The 20,856-nt window shown below is 40.6% G+C and overlaps 2 protein-coding genes across 5 annotated transcripts in view; both read left to right on the top strand.

Annotated features, from left to right (window-relative positions):
• RBP4 (retinol binding protein 4) overlaps positions 1–20,856 on the top strand; it is a 534,850-nt gene that overhangs the window by 434,483 nt on the left and 79,511 nt on the right. The gene's annotated exons all lie outside the window — the stretch shown is intronic.
• The window catches only part of LOC142502029 (protein FRA10AC1 homolog), a 54,948-nt gene that overhangs the window by 26,221 nt on the left and 7,871 nt on the right, over positions 1–20,856 (top strand). The window contains exons 9-15 of one of the 3 annotated variants that reach the window (XM_075612797.1): positions 6,209–6,322; positions 7,854–7,896; positions 9,842–9,948; positions 11,643–11,681; positions 13,952–14,036; positions 14,792–14,839; positions 15,475–20,030. In XM_075612797.1, the coding sequence (XP_075468912.1) occupies positions 6,209–6,322; positions 7,854–7,896; positions 9,842–9,948; positions 11,643–11,681; positions 13,952–14,036; positions 14,792–14,834 (431 nt within the window). In that variant the 3' untranslated portion in view covers positions 14,835–14,839; positions 15,475–20,030. Of the gene's footprint in view, positions 1–6,208; positions 6,323–7,853; positions 7,897–9,841; positions 9,949–11,642; positions 11,682–13,951; positions 14,037–14,791; positions 14,840–15,474; positions 20,039–20,856 lie in introns of those variants that run through there. The other 2 variants (XM_075612798.1, XM_075612799.1) reach the window with 2 other exon arrangements.

The following is a 20,856-nucleotide window of genomic DNA, read 5'->3' as shown; positions in this document are numbered from 1 at the left end:
CACCGGAATCCCACTGGCCATGCACCATTCAGTCACATAACCACCGGAATCCCACTGGCCATGCACCATTCAGTCACATAACCACCGGAATCCCACTGGCCATGCACCATTCAGTCACATAACCACCTTTAATGGGCTTTGACCTTGTCCTCAGAGTTTCACAAAATAAGTTGTTTCCCGAAGGCACTTAAATGAAATGCTGGGAAAGCGGCGAAGGCCTCTGTAAACTAAACTGTACTTACCTTGGCTCAGACGGCTTCTAGAGATGTGTCGCCATTTGACGCCGCAGGGTCATGTGACGTTACGTTACCATGGCAACGTGACGTCATGCCGCCCGGAGCCGAGCTAAGGGGGGGGAGGAGAGGGGGACAGCCGGCAGGGGTCGCAGGGAAAAAAGATGGGGCTCCCCTGTACTAGACCAGGGGTGCGCAAACTGGGGGGGGTGGTGGGATTTTCTGGGGGGGTGCAAACTGGGGGGGCGCACCCCCCCTGGGTGGGGCGGGATTTTCTAGGGGGCGTGGTGGTTTGAGAGCCCCTGCGCTCTTTCCCCAGGCATGTAAATTAAATGCTGGGGAGGCACAACGCCTCTGCAACTTCCCTTACCTGGTCTCAGCCGGCTCTTCAGTGACACGTCGCCATGACAACGCGGCGTCAAATGGCAACATGTCATATGACGTGTGGAGCCCGAGAGCAGGTAAAGGGGGGGGGGGGGGGCGCAGGCAAAGGGGAGCACTTGATGAGAACTATAATTGTTTACTAATATCGCTGCTTCAGGCCATTTTGTTTGACCTATATTTGTGCAAATGGTTTCTGCACTATTTAACGTGTTCTAAAAACCTGAAACATTTATCCTAAGCTTTGTTTTTGCCACACATTATGATTGTTTGCTTATTTAGGTGTTTTTTGAAGTTGGGAAATAAATGCAGATTTGGAATCATGCAAAAGTAGTTCATATTATTGTGTCCCCTCAATCTTTCCCATTGTTGAAAACCAGTTTAAACAATGTTTTTCTCGTATGACCATAACCGTTACTACTGTGCTAGAGACAATATAATGAAGGAGCTGAAAATTACATTTACATGGAAAATGTAGGGGGAGACTATAATGGAAAAAAAATATGGTTTCTCTAGTAAAAGTGAAATCATATTACACAAGTTACCTTGTGGTAAAGCCAACAGAACAATGAATACAGCTATGAAAATGTAATGAATATCAAGGAAACAATATAGTTCTGGTATTTAAAACTACCGTCTGGAAGCACAGACATTTTAATTTTACACTGCAGTTCTCCCTTATGTTTGCAATTTAAACCATATTGCTCTGCAATGTAAGAATTAAAAAAAGAAAAAGGAATTGTCCCATTTTTATTATACATCCACACTTTGAGAATCACAACTCCGTTTGATTTAAAAAGCCAGTGTCAAACACATTAGCAGCAGAACGTTATAAGGCAAAGGTGATGTCAGGCTAATCAAGCCGTCACTAAGCAGATTAGACAACCTTCATGTACTGTGTTAGAAAGCGGCAGCCAGCCATGGCAAATGAGGTTTCTTTTACACACAGTATTCTATTTCTAAACATAACATTTCTTAGAATCTTTAGTACCATAAAAAAATGTTATTCAAGTAAATTCCATATTTTTTTGTGAACTGCAAGTGTACAAAACTTATTACAGGCAAAAATGTTAGCACATAATTTACAAATTGCTAGTAGTAGTAGTTCAAGAGTTAGTGTTTATCATGGCTGTTTATATTATACAGTTACCCTCCAACATACACTGATTTCCATGGGAGAGGGAATTGTTCCAAATGAAGACAAGTGTAGTTACCATCAACTTTTATTGAATGTTGTGGTCTACTGCAATATGTTGCAGCCACCGATACAGGCCACATGCAGTCATAGGTTGCTCCACCCTAAACCAGAGGTGCGCTAACTTTTTTCTTTGTCCCCCCCCACCTCTTACCTCCTCTCTGGTGGTGTCATTTGACGTCACAATGTCATGTGAAGTCGCGTTGCCATGGCAATGCATTGTCATTTGACCCCGCCGCTTTGTCATGGCGACGCATCACCACAAGCCGCGTCCCCCAGCATTTTATTTAAGTGTGGGGAGGAGCCTCCCCTCCCCCCCAAAAAAAGTTTGCGCACACCTGCTCTACCGTCTAACCCTTATGACAGATTCCACAGGCTAAAGAAATGTGGCAAACAATAAATTATAATTGTGCTAGGGACCCTATTTCAGATCTTGGAGTAATGATTTATTCGTCAAATTGTCAAAAGGGTTCCTAGTTGTACAAAACTCCTGGTGCAAAGGGAAAGCAGCATACTTCTAGGATAAAGGAAATCTTTGTACAAGACCCTTATGTTGGGCAGAGTTAAGAGCAAGGTTCTGGATAGAAACACACTGCTTATTAAGCCTGTGCGCAAAGGGGTTAGTTGAACTTAATGTGATAAGATCGTTTACGAAATAATCATTGTCAATGAAGACGTAGGATACTCGCGTGGGGATTTGTTTGAATCCATTAGTTGCTAAAGTCTGACTTTCTTAGTAGGTGTTAGAAGAGTCTTGTATGTAAACCTGTCGATGGTAAATATATACGGATAGGATATAACTTCTGCAGCTGAAAGGACGGTTGCATGGAAAATGTCAGTTTATTGCCAAAGAACCAGAGCGGTCCACCTGGCTTTGCCTTTTTAGGAGCGTGTGGCAGTATCAAGAACCAGGAAAATCTCATGCAAAGAATTTTTTTTTTCAGACCTAGCAAATGCAAATCCCACTTGTGAGCACATTCACTTCTCAGACAGGTCTGCAACCCTGCTTTTCTCCATTATCTCTTGACATACAATGCTTCCACTGCAGCCACGGATTCTGGGTAATGACATGCAAATGGACACTCGCAGTGTGTCACCCTTTTGCTTCTTTTACTATGGATCCCTATAAGCCTATGCCTTCTGCATAGCACAGCCTGGGTTAAAGAAGAAAGAAGTGCATCGCCAGCAAACCTACTAGAAAATGGGAAAATATACTTATGGCTTGTTTTTGTGAACGTTGATTGTGATACCACTTGCCTAACTGAGATATATATATATATATATATATATATATATATATATATATATATATATATATATATATATATATATATATATACACACACAAATGTAAATACAACTGTATGCTCATCTGCATGTCTTAGGCAGGTCTGCAACCCCGCCTTTCACCATTATCACCCAGCACACAGCACTTCCACCGCAGCAAGGGATTCTGGGAAATTATATATATATATATATTTATTTATATATATATATATATATATATATATATATATATATATACACCGTATTATCCAAATGGCCTTACTTACATTGAGGAAATGTGAAGTAGGACAATAAAAACAGTGTGTACATTTTCTTACATCTGTCAGTGGAAGACTGAAGGAAGCTTTTATATCACCATTAATTGTGAATTATTACGCTCACTATTTGTGCCATGGTATGTGTTTAGCATTTTTAGTTGTTATTTACAAGTAAGTACTGTTTAGCTCGCCTACAGACGACATCTATTAAATTGTGCAGCACAAAAAGCTGTGTAGTCAACCTGTGTTCTCTGGTATGTTGAAATAAGAGAAAAGGCAAATTAATTGCGTTGCAGACAGGCATATGTTCAAGAAATAGAGCATCTGAGGAGGATATACCCAAGCTACAATTTAGCTGCTTAGGCAGAAGCACTTTGAGGCTAATCTCTCAGAAACTGCTGTGATTTCTCTTCTCCAGGCACGACATGCTTGTAGCTGCTAACAATACGTAATAGTAGACAGAGAGCAAGTCCTACTTTCAAGCGTGCTCATAAATGCAGGTTAAAGGGATCCTGAAATTGCTCCAAATAAAATTCATTAGGAATCCAGTTTCTGCTTGAGTGCCATGCAAGACATTGTAACCATATAAGATGGAGATACTGTGTAACTGGTTTTATCACTTCTGATAATAATGAGGTTTGCAAGACTTTGTTTAGCAAAGCTTTGTAAACCCCCCCCCCCCCAGCACAATATAATTAAAGACAATTTATAAATGAATTTATAATCCAGGTAATTGCTGTGCAATCCTACTTAACTGTTATCTAAGGGGTAAAACCTGAATCTGTGCCTGTCCTCATGACTCAATAATAATAACGTTCCACAGTACAAACATCTGGGACCTTGAAAATGTTCTGCAATATAAGTTTTCCAGGGAAAAAAGCAAACTACCGTTAGAACAGTGACTGTGGTTTTTAATGTTTATTTGGAACAAAGGACAGGACAAAGTGTTAAAGCTACTGCCAAGACAGTGCAAAATACCTATTTTACCGTAGAAGTAATTGCCCACGGTTGACTACGACTTGATCTCATTTGAGTTTTAACATACATATTACTTTGATGCTAATAAGTTTGCATCTAACACTTCTGTCAAATTAGAAAAATATGGAAATCTTAAGGAAGTGGAATTACTGTATTACCTAAATCAAGAATGCCTGAAAATGCATTGTTAAATTAACATTAATCACAGTTTATAGTGTCGCTGTATAAGGTATTATACTTTAGGCTAACCATTACAATGATTTATTTTTTAATTATGCAAAATAAAACTGGAAAGCAGATTTAAAACAACAATATACATCAATCCTATTGGGGAACCTCTTGTTTTGGGAGTTATGGCCTCTGGGTGTTTTTTTTCCCCATCCCAGGAGTGGAAAAATGTATGTCTGCCAATATTCCAGTGAGCCATTCAATCATTGTGTCCAATGACACAGGCCTTATTCCGCTCTCTGACAGGAAGCGGTGCAGTAGCCATCTTGAAGAAAAGCAAATGCGCTGGATAAAAATAAATAAATGACGTTGCAGTACTGTAATTTATGGTTTATGGTCTAGGCTCACTTGAGTCTTAGAACAAATCTTAATTAGAAAATGGTGGATACATGGGTGATTTGCTTCTTTTTTTCATGCTCAAAAATATCTGGAAAATATATTTGTATTCCGCAACACATTTCTTATTTAAAAATCTCAGTGCATATAATTCAAGAGAGTTTATTTAAAAGGCTATAATTTAATAAATACGAAATATGCATGGTACAGATGCAGCGGCCGTTATTCGAACACTTCAGGCGTTGTATACCTCGGAATGCACGTCATGGCGTGTGATTTCTTCCAACCTTCCCGCCTTAAGACGCGAGTGCAGGAAATGGCATTTTAGTGTTCTGGTTTTAAACGCCTGAAATTGGCACAGTAGCACAGTGCTGTACACATTACAATTCATTCATTTCATTGCATCTAATTGCACACAATCCATGAAATTCAAACAAAGCAACCGCGGTAAACACGAGTGCCTGGGGCGATTGGTGACGTTAATGCCGCGTGGAATACAGCAGAGCACACGAAATCGGCGCTGTGATTTGTTCGAATAACGGCCGCTGCATCTGTATAATGTTATAGATACACACCATTTTTTTAAATCTGTGATTCTATTTATACATATTTTGTGCATTTTTAACATAGTAGAAATTCAAAGTGGTGTGCACATGTTTCAGAAATGTGTGGATCCCCCCCCCAAAAAATGAGTAGAAGGCAACAAGACAACTGTCATTTAATTGTGGATACATTTAAAGACTTACACATGATTATACTTCAATATTGTGCAAGCATTTGTAACACTTATATTTATAAACACATATATTTATATTTCCATTTACTTTCAAGTGAATTGCAATGTAAAAAATTGCATTGCAATTTGCAAGGGCAGACAGTGCAATGGCCACTCTATGGCTGCCAGTTGAACATCCCTGCTTTATATTTTCAGATCTAACTGAATAATAACAACGGCTTGCAAAGTTGTTGTTTGCAAAAACAAAGTGCTATCAATGGGTTCTTCGCCACTCAGAATGGGTCAGGTTGCTAGGGTCTCGTAAGAATATTCACAGCAATAATCTAATCCGGGGGTGCTCAACTCCAGTTTTCAAGCCCCCCCAAACAGGTCAGGATATCCCAGCTTCAGCACAGGTGGTTCAATCAGAGGTGGCTCTGATTGAACCACCTGTGCTGAAGCAGGACTAATTGAGCCACCTGTGCTGAAGCAGGGCTAGCCAGAAAACCTGACCTGTTGGGGGAACTTGAAGACTGGAGTTGAGCATCCCTGATCTAATCTATGAAAGCTAAAATGATTCAATATCAATCACACGTAGGCCAGTTTTTTTGCGGGAACAAGCGCTGCAAGGAAGAAGAAGGCCTGAAGAGCTGGGAGGTGAATTTTGGCTACGTGGAACATGGTGAAAAGAGGAATGCTCTTGTTAAATTAAGTAAGTCAACTATTGTACAGACCCTTGAATGTGTCTCTGCATTTGAATACAAAATAGAGCACAGAAACGGAATGCCACTCTTGTACCATTCTATATGTAATCGCACAGGCCCTGTTAGAGTTGTATGAAGCCTTTGCCCAATGGGTCCATATGATTTGTCATGTCTGGTAACTTTTCACCAGCTTTGCTTGACTTTAACTGAGACCTGCAAATGTTGATATAAGCAACAAACAAACAAAACGTAAAACATACGTATGTAAACATATGTACATGCATACCGCAGATATCTGTTTACTCATACCAAAGTAGAACTTGCATGGTTAAAAGTGGTATCTACACCTCCAGGAGCCAGAACATGCGAGTCACGTTATTCTAGGAGTTACAGAAAGAGAGTTTGGGGTTATTTTCATACTTTAAGCTATTTTGAGTTAAAAAAATAAAATAAAACCCCATTCTCTGTCCTCCATCATAAATGTCACAAGAGATGGATGAGTGGGAGTTAAGGGCAAACCCATAGGTATACCTAGCCCTGAGGAATAGAGAGAACTCCTGAAAGCTGGTCTTATAATATCATTGTTATTCCAAATACAAAAAGTATCACCTAATACTGAAGTACTCATAAACTACTCGTAAATAATGGAAATCTCCCAATTTCACTGTATCATATTAACTACTAACTTAGATCCTGATTAATTTCTTGCACTTGATATTGAAGGAAGAACAAAACACAAAAATATACAACTTTTCTTGCTATGCAATGTATTCTAGCTAATGAACTGAGCTTGGTAGAAGAGGACTCTGACGCACACATTACGGAAGATGCAGTCAAAGCGACATTTTCAAATGTTTTTTTCTTATTTTGCAGATTGAGAAAGGCACAACTGTTCGGGGATGCGTTCCTTCATCAGTAGAACATTATGTAACCCCCAAAACATTGTGCATTTGTCTATCTGCAAATTAAAAAATACAGTTGAAAATGTCGTTTTGACGGCATCTTCCATAATAAGCATGCCCGAGTCCTTTTCTACCGAATATGTCTACATTTGATCGGGATTGCCTGACATTTGCGAACAGCACTGGAGCACAGAAAGAAGTGTATAGTTGGTGCCTTCTCTTAAACACATATAGAAGTATAATGAACGGAGTTGTTGCTGTTCAACAGCTTTTTTCATAATTACGCCCAGAATCATTTATGCGGACAAATAAATAATATATATATATATTTGATTTGGTTTTGAATCAGTTGGGCCTCAGCCCTTTAGTAGCTGTGAAAATAAAAAGATCGGGGCAGAGTTAAGATTGAGTGTTTAGAAGGCTGGATCATGGTCATTTTAAACCTCTGGTGCCAGAGCCCGCCACTGCATTACTAAACCTCCCCACATACATGTTTCATATCAATTAGGATTGTACTATGAAGTGGTGAGGATGGAAAAGGAATTAACTGCAAAGTTATGTTTGTTCAAAACGTTTCCTTGGCATCATAAGCCTTTAACTCGTATTTATCATTTGCTCTAATTATTCCTTTTTGTAGGGCTGTGTCCAGAATGTTCATACAGATTGAATTTCCACCACAGGTAAGGGGGCCGGGGGGGGGGGCCGGGGGAGGGGGGCTTCAGGATGTGGTTTTCGTTTCTGACACTTTAAAAGAACTGTAATATGATGTGTAGGTTTAGAACGAACTGGCTAATAGTATTACATTTGTTCTTCTACAGCCGTGCAAAACAGCAGGAATTTGGACTGTTACGGCATAATTTGTGTTAACGGATATTTATTAGTGGTTTTGCATTTAGCTATATGATCTATATCTATTGCATCTGGTTAATAAAGAGTACCTTTTTTATTCTCTGTTTTTTTACATAGGAATAGAGGAAAGTACATGCACTCTGCAGAATGGTGCTGGAGGGGGGGTACTTATCTGCCGGTGCACAGGATCCAGGGAGGTCCAGACGTCCCAGTGGAGAACAGGGTAGAGAATGGAAGCAGGCACACGGTCTTATGCAAAAAAAAAATATTTAATGTGCCACCAAAAGGGCCAACGTTTCGGCAGGGAACTGCCTTTATCAAGGAGAGGGCTACAACATACATCTAAAACCACCACTATATATACCTAATGGGTACTCACCCCTCCATGACTGCTGCTGCCTTGCTCCATGGAGTCGACGCCCACATCGTGACGTCAGAACGTCAGCGCGACGTGGCGTGATGACGTCATGCGCCACCAGGGGGGGGGGGGGGCGGGTACCTAGGGAGAGACTGCCTCCGTAATGACTGTGACAGGCAGAGATGGTGGTCCTGTGAATGCAGGACATGCAGGGAGCAGCCCTTCTCCTGGCAGCCGAAGCTCCCCTGGCTGCGTCAGTGTGCCCTCATGGAGGATGGGTACTCACCCCTCCATGGAGCAAGGCAGCAGCAGTCATGGAGGGGTGAGTACCCATTAGGTATATATAGTGGTGGTTTTAGATGTATGTTGTAGCCCTCTCCTTGATAAAGGCAGTTCCCTGCCGAAACGTTGGACCTTTTGGTGGCACATTAAATATTTTTTTTGCATAAGACCGTGTGCCTGCTTCCATTCTCTACCTTTTTACTTAGGAAGCCACAATGAGTTCTAATTCCACCAAACTTGCAGGATATGTGTAAATACATAAGGGGTTATTTACTAAAATCTTCCGGCTGCAAAACCAGTGCAGAAAACAGCACAATATTGTATTTATCAAACAAAATGAATCCCATTAGAAACCATGAGATTTTTCCCATTGATAAATGCGGTGCAGTTCCTACGCATTGGTTTTTAAGGCTATGTATCAAGTGTCGCAAACTGGAGCATTGCAACCCACAGGTGCAGATTGAATCATTTTGACTTTGTGTGACGGTGTATCAAAGTGTTTTGCTCCACTTGTGCCATTGGGCGATTTAGAGAATGGTTGCAGGAGGAGTTAGGGGGAGATCACACAATGTTATCATGCGTTGTATACAAATGTGTTCCTATAACGGGTGCAGCTTTCTTTTTCTCCTTTGCGTCACATCAAATAGGTTTGACATGGTATTGAATTTGCCCTAACGAGATTTGCAGATGTAAGAAATGAGAATAACAAGCCTCATACATCTGCTGCCAGGGCAAATTAATGCAGGCAAACATTTCTGGTCTGTGCTTTGGCGCAATTTGCACCATCTCAAAACATATCCCTACACTTGGCTACAAAAGGATGGTGGGTGTTCATGGCTTGAACAGTAAATGCTGTTTCTCCTTCAAAGGAAGTGGATTAAAATAGTATCATTACCAGTGGCCAACGCAAAATAAAACACATTTACATTCTTCTGTATTGGCCAAAAACATTTGATATTTTCCATATACAAGCACAATTATCTTATTTCAATAACCTAATCACCTCACCAGATTTGGACACCTATAGCTGTACACTAGCAGCTCCTTTGCACTCAGTATCAGTTAAACTACGAGCTTATTGCTTATTAATGACAGTGACTAGCTGCCACATAAGCTTTATTGCTTTGAATTTACAGGAGGCGGGAGGTGCAGCCAAACGTGACGAAGGGGCAGGAAGAGGAGGGAGAACCTGCAAGGAAGAAGTCCAAAATATCCCGTTCTCAGAAGAAAAAGAAGAGTAAAGGTAACTACTCTTTCAGCAGTGTGGTTTTAGTTTCAATGAAAGGGTTTACTGATATGTGTGAGTAAAAATAACATTATCTTTAATTAGTAAAAGACATCCTGAAATCAACCAGAGAAAAGTTACTATATCTACTACTATATCAGGAGATAAAGGCTCGGAGACTTAATATGAGAATCTGCAGTGTACCTTTCCAATTACTTGTAAAATACTCAGGCTGGTTATACTAAGGAATACATTAGCACTGAGATTACTTCATATATCACTGACATATAAGTGTAGGCACAAACACAATTCAATATGCAGTATAGTGGTTCAATAATCAATCAGTGGGCATCTGATCATAACTCACTATAAAAGCTTAAGAAATCCACTATATACTGCTGGTGAGATTTGTCCTCATTAAATCAGTTACTGCACAGGCAGCAAAAAGTGAAAGTCTATAAAGAATATCCATTCAGACTTCCATTAATAGGACAATAAAAAAAGAACCATGTTATAGCCTTTCATCAGTTACTACATACATTGTACCAGTGTTCTGTTCCATTTGCCCTGCTTACCCCAGGCTGGCTGGCGCTTTGTAAACCTCACTGTGACCTGTGCTTTGTGTAGCGTCACTTCAGACTTTGTCCTGTGAGTTTATATAACCGAATTAGAGGTGCAGTTCCTGACCCTCGTTTCTGAAAAACACATTTCTCAGCTATTTGTTTTTGTGCTCTGCTACATTAGATTTTGCAGTAAATCTCTTAAAAGCTCTGGAAATCTCTTAAAAGCTCTGGAACTGAGGTTTTCAGATAATGTTAAAAATGTCAAATGGGAATAAATGCTTTAAGTATCTGTGACTATCTTCTTTTAGTAACTTTTCTTCTGTTTATCTCTGTATTTGTAGCACCATATATGAATCCAGTTTTCAATTGTGTCCAACTTGTTCAATCAACATAGCAATTTTTCTTAATCCTTTAACGGCCAGAGGGGGCTGCAATGTGTTGCCGTACAATATGCAGAGTTTCACAGTATAATTATAGGGTTCCTTAACCAAACAATGGTTGACAACCACTGGTTTTGATAGTCCTCTTTCTAATAAGAGGAGATGCTTGAGAGTTGTCATGCAGTAAGAGGTATCCAAGTAGTATCTTGCCTTCTCGTGCTGAAGTTCTTTTTAATATACACCCCTATGTGGAACGTATTAGGACGATGGTGATGAAAATCTCTGGTATCGTATGACTGTAAATGTTTCTTTCATTTTTTAAAACATTTATTTTTGAAATGCCCTCCATCTAATAACTATATGATATAATGGTCAATTTGCCTTTATGAAACCAGAGTGTTCAAAACAGTCTTTCTATTCTCTGTATTCTGTTTGTTACTGCATAACACTAGACAGAGGAGTAAATAAGTATGTCATAAAAAATATCAGCATTTGATATTCAGTGGTTTTGTTTGATTTTGACTGCAGCTGATGCAGATCAGTAGAAAATGTGTGTAATGAAGTGTTGCTAAATTTTTTTGAAAATGTGGACATTTCTGATAATTATTTTGTGTATTTGGTATACATGACAAACTGTGTTATAACCTGCATGTGTAGGGTGGATATTTTGTTGATCTTTATTAAGTGGACGTTTGTAAATACTGACACACGTAACATATACATTCTATGTTGGCGAGATCATTCTAAAAACTGTTTTTGACATTTTCAGACTCTTCCACGGATAAACAGGACGACGCCGGCGAGAAAGGTACAATGATACGTGATTTTAGAGTTCACATATTCTTTGGTTTTTAATAAATACATCTGATAATATTAGACTTCAACATAAATTGTAAATGCTGGGTTTTTTTTTCCATGCTGTCCTTGTGTTGCTAAAAAAAAGAAATGTGGGGACCATTATAGGAGTTCCCCCAAAAACTGATTTATTACAATAACTGCAGCACTACTGCTAATACTTAAGAATCCCTTCTCAGAGCCGTATATTTCAATGTATGTTTCCTTTTGCTGTTCTGATTGATGCTTCCAGTTGTAATATGAGTTGCATCAGTGATAACCCTGCTAAGTGTTCACGTGTCTATGTCAATATGAATGTGCTTTTGGAATAGCTTTGTTTTTTTACTTGGTACTCTTAACTTCACATGACCAGCTTTAGCCCACACCATACATAATTCAATAGTAGAGGTTTGCCTTTTGTTTATATAAAGTGAGGGTTGTGCTGCAGAAAATTGTGAGTAAGCCAAAGTCATTTTGCATGGCTCTTAAGTCTAAGAAACCTTGTGCCCATATTGAATAAGCGGGGCACTCTTCCTCTTCATATTCTAAACTCTCCTGGTATCCGCAACAATGTTACCCCTCCCATCGCACATTTTCTGTCTCTGTTTATAACATGTCTTCATCTTCTGTTGATCTGTCTGTTGGTGTACATCAAGACCCTGTTCTGGGGCCTCGCCTTTTCTCTCTCTGCACACTATCACTTGGTGACCTCATTAACTCTTTTGGCCATAGGTATCATCTCTATGCAGACGATACGCAGATATAGCTTTCCACCCCCTACCCTCACTCCTGCAATCCACTCCCAAATCTCAGATTGCCTGCTGACTATATCCTTGTGAATTGTACCCCGCCGCCTTAAACTTAAAATAGCTACAACTGAGCTCATATTTCTCCCTAAATATGGCCTAATATTCCCCTTTTTCATCACAGTTAAGGGTACTATCATCTATTCTGTCACCACAGCATGTGGCCTAGGAATGATATTTGACCCTTCCCTATTCACGTAATGGCCAAAATTTGCTGCTTTTCACTCTGTAATATTGCCAAAATCTGCCATTTCCTCTGTCAATCTACTGCTAAACCGCTAATGCATGCCCTTATCCTCTCCCGTCTGAATTATTGTAACATACAGCCTACAAGCCTCCCTGCCTCACAACTTTCTCCCATTCAATCTATCCAAATTTCAGCTGCTAGAGTAATTTCACTTTTTCCCAGAACTGTCTCTGCTCATTTCCTGCCTAAATCGGTCTCCTGGTTTCCCATCACATTTCGGATCAGCTACAAAGTTCTCCTCCTTCCCGTTTGAGCCTCTCCACTCTTCTGCTCCTTTATACATATCAGATTTATCGCATGTTATGCCTCTGCTCGTCTCCTGTGCTCTACCTATAATTGTCTCCTTTCCACCCCTGTCGCCCCTACAGCTCTCTCGCGCCATAAACCCCTTTCCCTCACTGCACCTTACCTGTGGAACTCCCTGACACTCTGTATACGCAAAGGGATTTCCTGTACTATTCTCTGATTTTGTTGCACTTATTGTATTATTATAATATGTACAGTATTGTCTCTTTGTAAAGCGCTGGGTCCACTGTGGGCGCTATATTAATAAAGATATACATATATACAATACCATAAAACATCTTCCAGTGTAAAATTACCTTATGGCCAATTCACCTCAAGGTGTCTTCTGGCACATCACTGCTTATTAAATATTGTCATAAACATGTAGACCAATATTAACTATTAACTTATACTGCATTGTGTTCCTTTTTACAAAAGGGGGGACCTGGAACATCAACTCTGATTTATATAATTTATATTTTTACGATAGGTAAAAAATAGGTAGGTAGGATTGTATTAGGAAAAGGGTGTGTATGTTTTCATTCAAGACGGTTTTGTTAACGAATCACCATTTGCACCCCACTTCAAACACTTAATTTCTATACTAAGCTGATACCTTTGAGAGAGTTTACAGGTTTCATGATGCTGACCATGCTTACCATGCTTACCTCTAGTGTCAATGTTTAAATGTATCTTTCAATGTTTGTCCTTCTACATCTTATTTGTGTAACTTTAGGGCCAAAGTGCTGAGTTCACTGTTGATTCACAGTTCAGTCTCTAGGAGATGAAAGGATTTAATTTGCTACCAGAGATCAATACTGTTGTCTTTTTAAGCACATTTGCCCCAATTGACTCTCCTGGTTGAATTTATATACATGCAATATTTCCCTGCTCTGTCTTATGCAGACACCGATGACAACGAGGATGACGAAGGTACATCAGATGCTGACTTCTGGAAGGGCTCTAATCAAGAGACTGATGAAAAATCACGGTTAGTTGAGGCACATAACAACTTTTTTTTTTATTATTTATTTTTTTACTTTTCCTGAGGACTGCTATAATTTTTTTGTATTATACAACATAACATAATACACACTTTTTTTCCCATTCACATTCTATATAATATATACAGCTCAACCCCGTTATAGCATGATCCGCTACAACGCGGATCAGTTTATAACGCGGTCTGAATGTGGCTCCCGATTTATAAACATCCAAGGGTTTTTTTTTTTTAAATAACATTCAATGCTTTATTGACTTACCCGGCACCGGCAGCTCTCTCCTCTCTGCAGCTCTCTCATCTCTCTGCTTCATCAGACTGCGTCCACGTGCAGGGAGAGGAGAAATCTGCAGATGCCGGGTAAGTCCTTGCTGATCGTGGCTGCCATTTCACGATCCTGGTTATAACGCGATCCCGGTTATAACACGGTCTCATTATGTGGACCCCGAGCACCGCGTTATAACTGGGTTCAGCTGTATTATTTGTGGTTCATGTACAATGGATTGAGGAAACTGAACCACACAGGATTCTAAGTGTTGGCTTGTGATTGACCCCATTAATAATTGCTTCATTATGCGGCAGTCTGACAGCAGTCTGCCAATATACTCTGAAGCAGCTTATCTGTGCTAGAGAACGTTTGTCTCATTCATTTGAATAGAGTTGATGTCTTCTCCAGCACTGAGATTTAGCATTATTTGGGTTCATTGTTTGTCATCATTATTAATTATGTTTTTTTTTTCTTACAGTGAAGAAGAATTTGACGAGTATTTCCAAGATATGTTTCTGTAATTTAAGTATGAATGCTTTATTAAAACTCTATCTTTTTAAATTCACTGTTATATCCATAGACTTTTTTTTGCTGCAATAGTTTAGTTATTCTGTTACTAATTATTACTGGTTAAGGGAGATGGAGAAAAAAGGGGTTCATAGTGTAAACCTGTCTATGTCATGTTTTAATTTAGAAAAGTACTGTCATTTGTCATCCGTTACAGGAAAAATAAGATTTGCTGCTAAATCCAAGTCATAATTTTAAGCTAAAAGTTTTTTTTAGCACAAATAATTTCTGAAATGAAAGAGAATGCTTATTTAAAGGGGCAATCCTTTCTAGGACCAAACTGAACAAATACCAGTAAAACTTTTAAGGGGTGTCATCTGCGTAAGTTAATACTTTTTGTACCCAAAACGGACACCTAAAAGTATTTTAAATGTATTTTCTTAACTTAGACTTGGGAAGGGCTTGATTTCAATCTTAGACAAGACCTCCACCACACAATGAATGCTTTGGGCTTCACGCAACTTGTTGGCTCTGCTGCTCATAGAAGTGGACACACACTTGATCTTGTTTTCCAGACCGCTTTAGAAATCTCAGACCTAAAAATAGACCCGGTTGTCTGGTCTGACCACTAATCCATTTTGTTCTCAATCACAGCCACCCACCCAAATATGCCCTCGTCCATGGAGGTTACCAGGTATCGACCATTGAGGGGTGTGACTCCCCAGCGCCTGACGGGGAACTTGCATTTCCCTGGCATATTGTGTGCCTGCATGGATCCCAGTGCTCTTGTCCATTACTACAATAACAATGTGGAGGCCACAATTGATACTATCGCTCATGCTCTCATACGAGCCCTCATCTCACACCACCACACCCCTTCGTTTGACAGTTCTATTAGAAAATTGAAGAAGGGTTGCAGGCTTGAATGGTACAGGCGAAGGTCTTGTATGGTTGAGGACAAGCTGAAACTGATTGTCTACATCACAAAATACCAGTCCACAATTACTAGTATGAAGTCAGGTGAGATCATGCCAGCGGACAATAGACCAGCTCCACTATTCCGCACCGTGGAGAGGCTCTGCAAACCAGCATGTCTGCAGTCTGGTGAAGCCTTTTCACAGTCTCGATGTCATGATTTTGCTCACTTCTCTGATAAAGTAGCCTCCATCTGGGCTGGGGGCCTGACTGTGCTCTGTAATAACTGTCAGTATTCCAGACATGAAAATTCCGGTTCTCTGACTTTATGGACTCGCTTTGACCATCTGGATGTAGAAGACATTGTGTAAACAATCCAGGGGTTGCATCCCCACTACCTGTGATTTGAACCCAGTGCCAACACGCCTTCTCTTAGTCGATGTTGCTGTAATCGGCTCAGTGTTTGCCAAAATAGTCCTGTACTCTCTGCAGACAGGGATCTTTCCAGATTCGGTGAAGGTTATTGAGAAAGTGGTGGCAACCAAACTGGAAATCCATCTATCAACCCATGATATTTATTACCTATTCCAGCAGCTCTGATTCGTGTGCTAGATAATTATCTGGAAGTGAGGGACAGAGGTGACTGGTCTATCTTAGTACTCCTCAACCTCTGCAGCATTTGATACCGTGGACTATGGGATCTTAATCCTTGGTGCCTGAAGGATTTCTATGGACTACTTGGCACAGTTCTCAGCTGATTCAGATCTTTTCTCTCTTTTTCACTGGCAGGTCACAGAGCGTACCTTAAGGAGTGTACTCCTCTGCACTAATGCCCCTGTAATGTGGAATGCCACAGGGTTTTATCCTATCTCCTATGTTGTCTGCATAGTTAACAAGACTGCAACTAGGTCAACAAACTGGCCTTAAGCTTGGGGCTTCCCAGTTGCTAAACTCTGTTGTGTGTGGAATCTTGGTGTTGTACTTGACGGTGACTTGACCCTTAAACAGTTGTCAGCCTGGATCAAATCTTCATTCTTCCACATAAAGAACAGCCAGGATTAAGTACTTGATCTCCCCTCCCCCACCCCCCCAGATGATCTTACTACCCTTGTCCACGACTTTGTGTCCTCACGCCTGGACTACTACAATGCACTCTACCTGGGTCTTCCGAAGAAGAGCTGCAGCTAGGGCAGAATGCTGTGGCCAGGTTGTTAATTAACCAGACCCGTTCTTGCCACATGACACCTGTTTTCCGTTCTCTGCACTGGCTGCCTGTAAAGTGGCAAATTTATTGCAAGATTGGCTTGCAAAGCACTACATGAAGGCTCCCAGCTATCTGAAAGCAGTCTAGCACGTTTGGCCACGACCAAATCGCCACTGGTGCTCCGCCGTTATTACTATTGACTGCAGGGCGAGTCACCGCAGGCCACTTCACCGTCACTGCCTTCTGCATGTCCTCAGCTCCTCTCCCAGCCGGGCACCTCAAATGCAGCATGTCCTTGGCGCCTCTCCCAGCCACAGGGCACCTCCAACGTACATGGCACATTTGTAAATTTCCCGGGACCGCGCGGCTTCCTGGTTGATGACGGGCCGCGTGACGGAGCGACAGAGGTGCCATGCCCTGTGGCTGGGAGAGACGCTGAGGATATGCGGCGTAGGTGCCCAGCTGGGAGAGGCGCGACAAGGTGACCTGCTGCTGAAAGGATCAGAAAGAGCTTCTAGTTCCCTAGTTCGCTCACTTCCATCTGCAGATGAAGGATTCCTAGCAGTTCCCGGAATCTCCTTGGCTTCATGTGGGGCCCGAGCTTTTAGCCACATTGCTCCCACTCTTTGGAAAAGTCTGCCTCGTTCAGTTCGAGAGGCCCCATCTCTGGAAATTTATAAAAACAGGCTAAAGACCTACCTGTTTATCCAGACATTTAATTAACAAACCACAACCTGTCCGAAATGTAATAGCTACAGTGCCATCCCATTCTGTATTGTATCTTTCCTTATTTTTGGTCTCTTTTTATAAAGTTAAATGTTTTCTTCTTTTTCCCTGTTTGTAACTGTGAGGCGCCGTGAGTCCCATTGGGAGAAAAGCGCTATATAATTTAAGTTATTATTATTTCCTCTGGCTACTTCCTTTTTCACTAGTCAAATGTAATAAAAAATGGAGTAAGAGTACTGTAGATATATGTATGTTGAACTCAATAATTACAGTGGACATATTTAAGGCATAAATAAAGTTGCGTAAAGATTGACATTTATTAACAGGAAGCGTTGATCGGTCATGATTAATAATACTGGTTTCAATGGGTAAGAAATTATTACTGTATTAAATAAAATCCAGAAGTTTGTGCGCAGGATAATGAAAGGGAATTCAATGTGCAGCCGCATGTAAACGGTCTCTGGCTTCTACTTATGCAATTTTTTTTTAAATAAGTCTGTTTTGTTCTAGTTCTGACACATATGTGATATAATGTAGTATACAAACCCACATATTTCTACGTTATAATACCACCCTCTTGTGCTTTGTTTATAAGCTTCTAACTTGAGTCTTCGCCATTTTGGTAATATTATAAAGTTAAATAATATACTAATAGTCTTCTCTTGAAAGGATATTTAAGAATGTCTCAAAGAACCATGCAGGTTGTTACCTTCTTGATGCAACAGTGTCCATGGATATATTACATTTTACGGTATAAGCACGTCACTTTCTACAGTATTATGTTTTGTATCAAGAGTTTAGCACTGCAGTTAGTAGAATCTATCTTAATTTGTTATACTTTAGAACAATGCTCATTAATAGAAGAAATAATACCCTTATAGCTAATTCTTTATAAGTATGAATGTTTTACGAAATAAATTTATGTCGCTGCTTGCCCCTTTTTCATTTCCTGATGTCAACACATGTTGAAGGTGGCATGATGGTCAAGGAGCGATTGACGGCTTCTAAGGAGAACTTGAGGTTAATTCTTTTACATCTTGAAAGCCCAGTTAAACGCCAAATCCAATATACAGCAAGCAGCTTATGTTTATGCAACTGGTCTGGAAGAGTCTTTGCACGAACAGCCTTTTTATGTGCAAAAATAAGTCAATGTTCTCATGATTATAGTCTTGATTTTTATTAACAAGACTTGAATAGCCGTGCAAAAGCTTTCATCAATACTAGCATTTTCACACAGTGATCCCTTTTAAATACATTGCACAAAATGTAAAGAAATAATTGTGCATATATACCTCTTAGCAAAGAGTTTCAGAATTTAGTCAAGTACTTGATAACCCAGGGTTCATTTTTAAGTTTAGAGTTTTAAGGATTTTAAGATGAATCTTTGTAAGCTCCCTGAAGTCACCAGTCCTGGAATATAGCAACATTGTCACGTCTCCTCCCAGCTCTTAAGGCCTTGTATATAGTAGGCGTGTGCAACGTCGCACGTGGCGTCTCGCGCACCTGCTGCACAGGCGATCCGTGGCCTGCGGGGTCTGAAGGAGGAGACGCGACCAAGAGAAGCTCTAATTCAATTCTTGGGGGCGTGCCCGAGATGTCACGTGAGCGGTTCGCCCTCATTGGCTGAGCCACGCACGTGACCCGGCTGTCGCGCCGTGCTCATTGCCTTACAGCATTTTGTTTGCAGCGCACGCAATGTCGGGCTGACTATGGACACGGCCTAACCTTGCCTGCCCAGACCTGGTAACCTCTCTATACAACAGTACACTTTCATCTGGTCTAGGACATTTGGTCACGGACGTTTAGCTGCGACCAAGTGACTACCATCATTTAGCTGCAAGTGACCTCGCTGTCAGTCGCTTCGTCACCAAGATAAGTCCCTAACCTTAGCCCTTACCGTAAAACCTAATCTTAACCCTTAATACAAACGATACTCCTACCCTAATAACCTTAACCCCTTATCCTAAAATCCCTTACTCTAAGCCTTAACCGATAAAACCCCTAAAGTTAACCCCCTACCCTTAAACTTACCTTATCGTAGAAATAGCTGTGGCGGAGGGTCTCTCTGCAGCCAAACGCCGGCGTGGACTACCAAATTTCTCATTCCCCTTTTATTATCCTTAGACAAGACTGGTCAAAATACAATCTCTACAATCTCTACCCACTACCTCCAAAAGTGCTCACGCACTGCTGAATTTTAGTGGAGGAAATCACTCTCTAAAGTCGATTTCCTCCACTATAAATTCATACTCTCCTCCTATAACACTGCCCTACACTCTGTGTATACAACTGTTCAGTCAGCCAGCAGTACTCTGTGTATACATCTCTGCATATTGGCAGAATATTCACTTAGCAAACCTCATCATACACTCACCTTGCACCTATCTTTGACTAAAAAGATAGGTGAACCACACTATACAGAGGTCTCGGTGGTAATAGTATTCTAAGACAGTGGAAGCGCATTCATAAATATGCGCACAGGCATACAGACAACCACAATGTCGACAGGAATCTATACACCGCTGTAATTTCACTCTGTATTTCAGCTAGCTCTTGTACTTTTGGAGCAATTTAGCTGTTGTCAGGTGATTAAGGACCCATTACCCCACGCATAGTGAGGACATACCAGATATACTGCGCCGATTCATTTATCTGCATACCACCATTGTGAGTAAAATTACATCTTCTCACGTTATTACCTTTATACCTGTCTGTCAATCAGGACAGGCTTTCAGTTAGCTTTCCCCCTACACCAGTGTATACCTAATTACCACCATAAGGGAATACTGCATATCAGATCCCTGGGAACGTTTTGATCTAATTAACCTCATATGTCTCCCTAACTTTACCAACCCGGAGTATCCTATATACTCATCAGTAGGGTTTATATATATGTGTGTCAATTGATGTATTTTAACACCCATTATTTTAATCAGCAAAGCATTAAAGATTATTTTTAATATATTTATCACTACACATTTAGGGGATATTGAGTGCTTTCAATGGGTTCTTGTCCTTTCTATATTTACCTTTCCCTTGCCAAGCAAACCTACTTTTCTTCTCTCATGCGAACGTTGTCCTCTAACCCCCAATACCTATTTAAAACCATTAACTCCCTTCTCTGCCCAACTGCACCGGCACCATCTTCCTCCTTCTCAGCCCAAGACCTTGCCACCTACACAGATAAGATT

The sequence above is a fragment of the Ascaphus truei genome, chromosome 8 (genome assembly GCF_040206685.1).
Source record: "Ascaphus truei isolate aAscTru1 chromosome 8, aAscTru1.hap1, whole genome shotgun sequence".
In the NCBI taxonomy this organism is placed as follows: Eukaryota; Metazoa; Chordata; class Amphibia; order Anura; family Ascaphidae; genus Ascaphus; species Ascaphus truei.
This window is presented reverse-complemented; position numbering and strand designations above follow the sequence as displayed.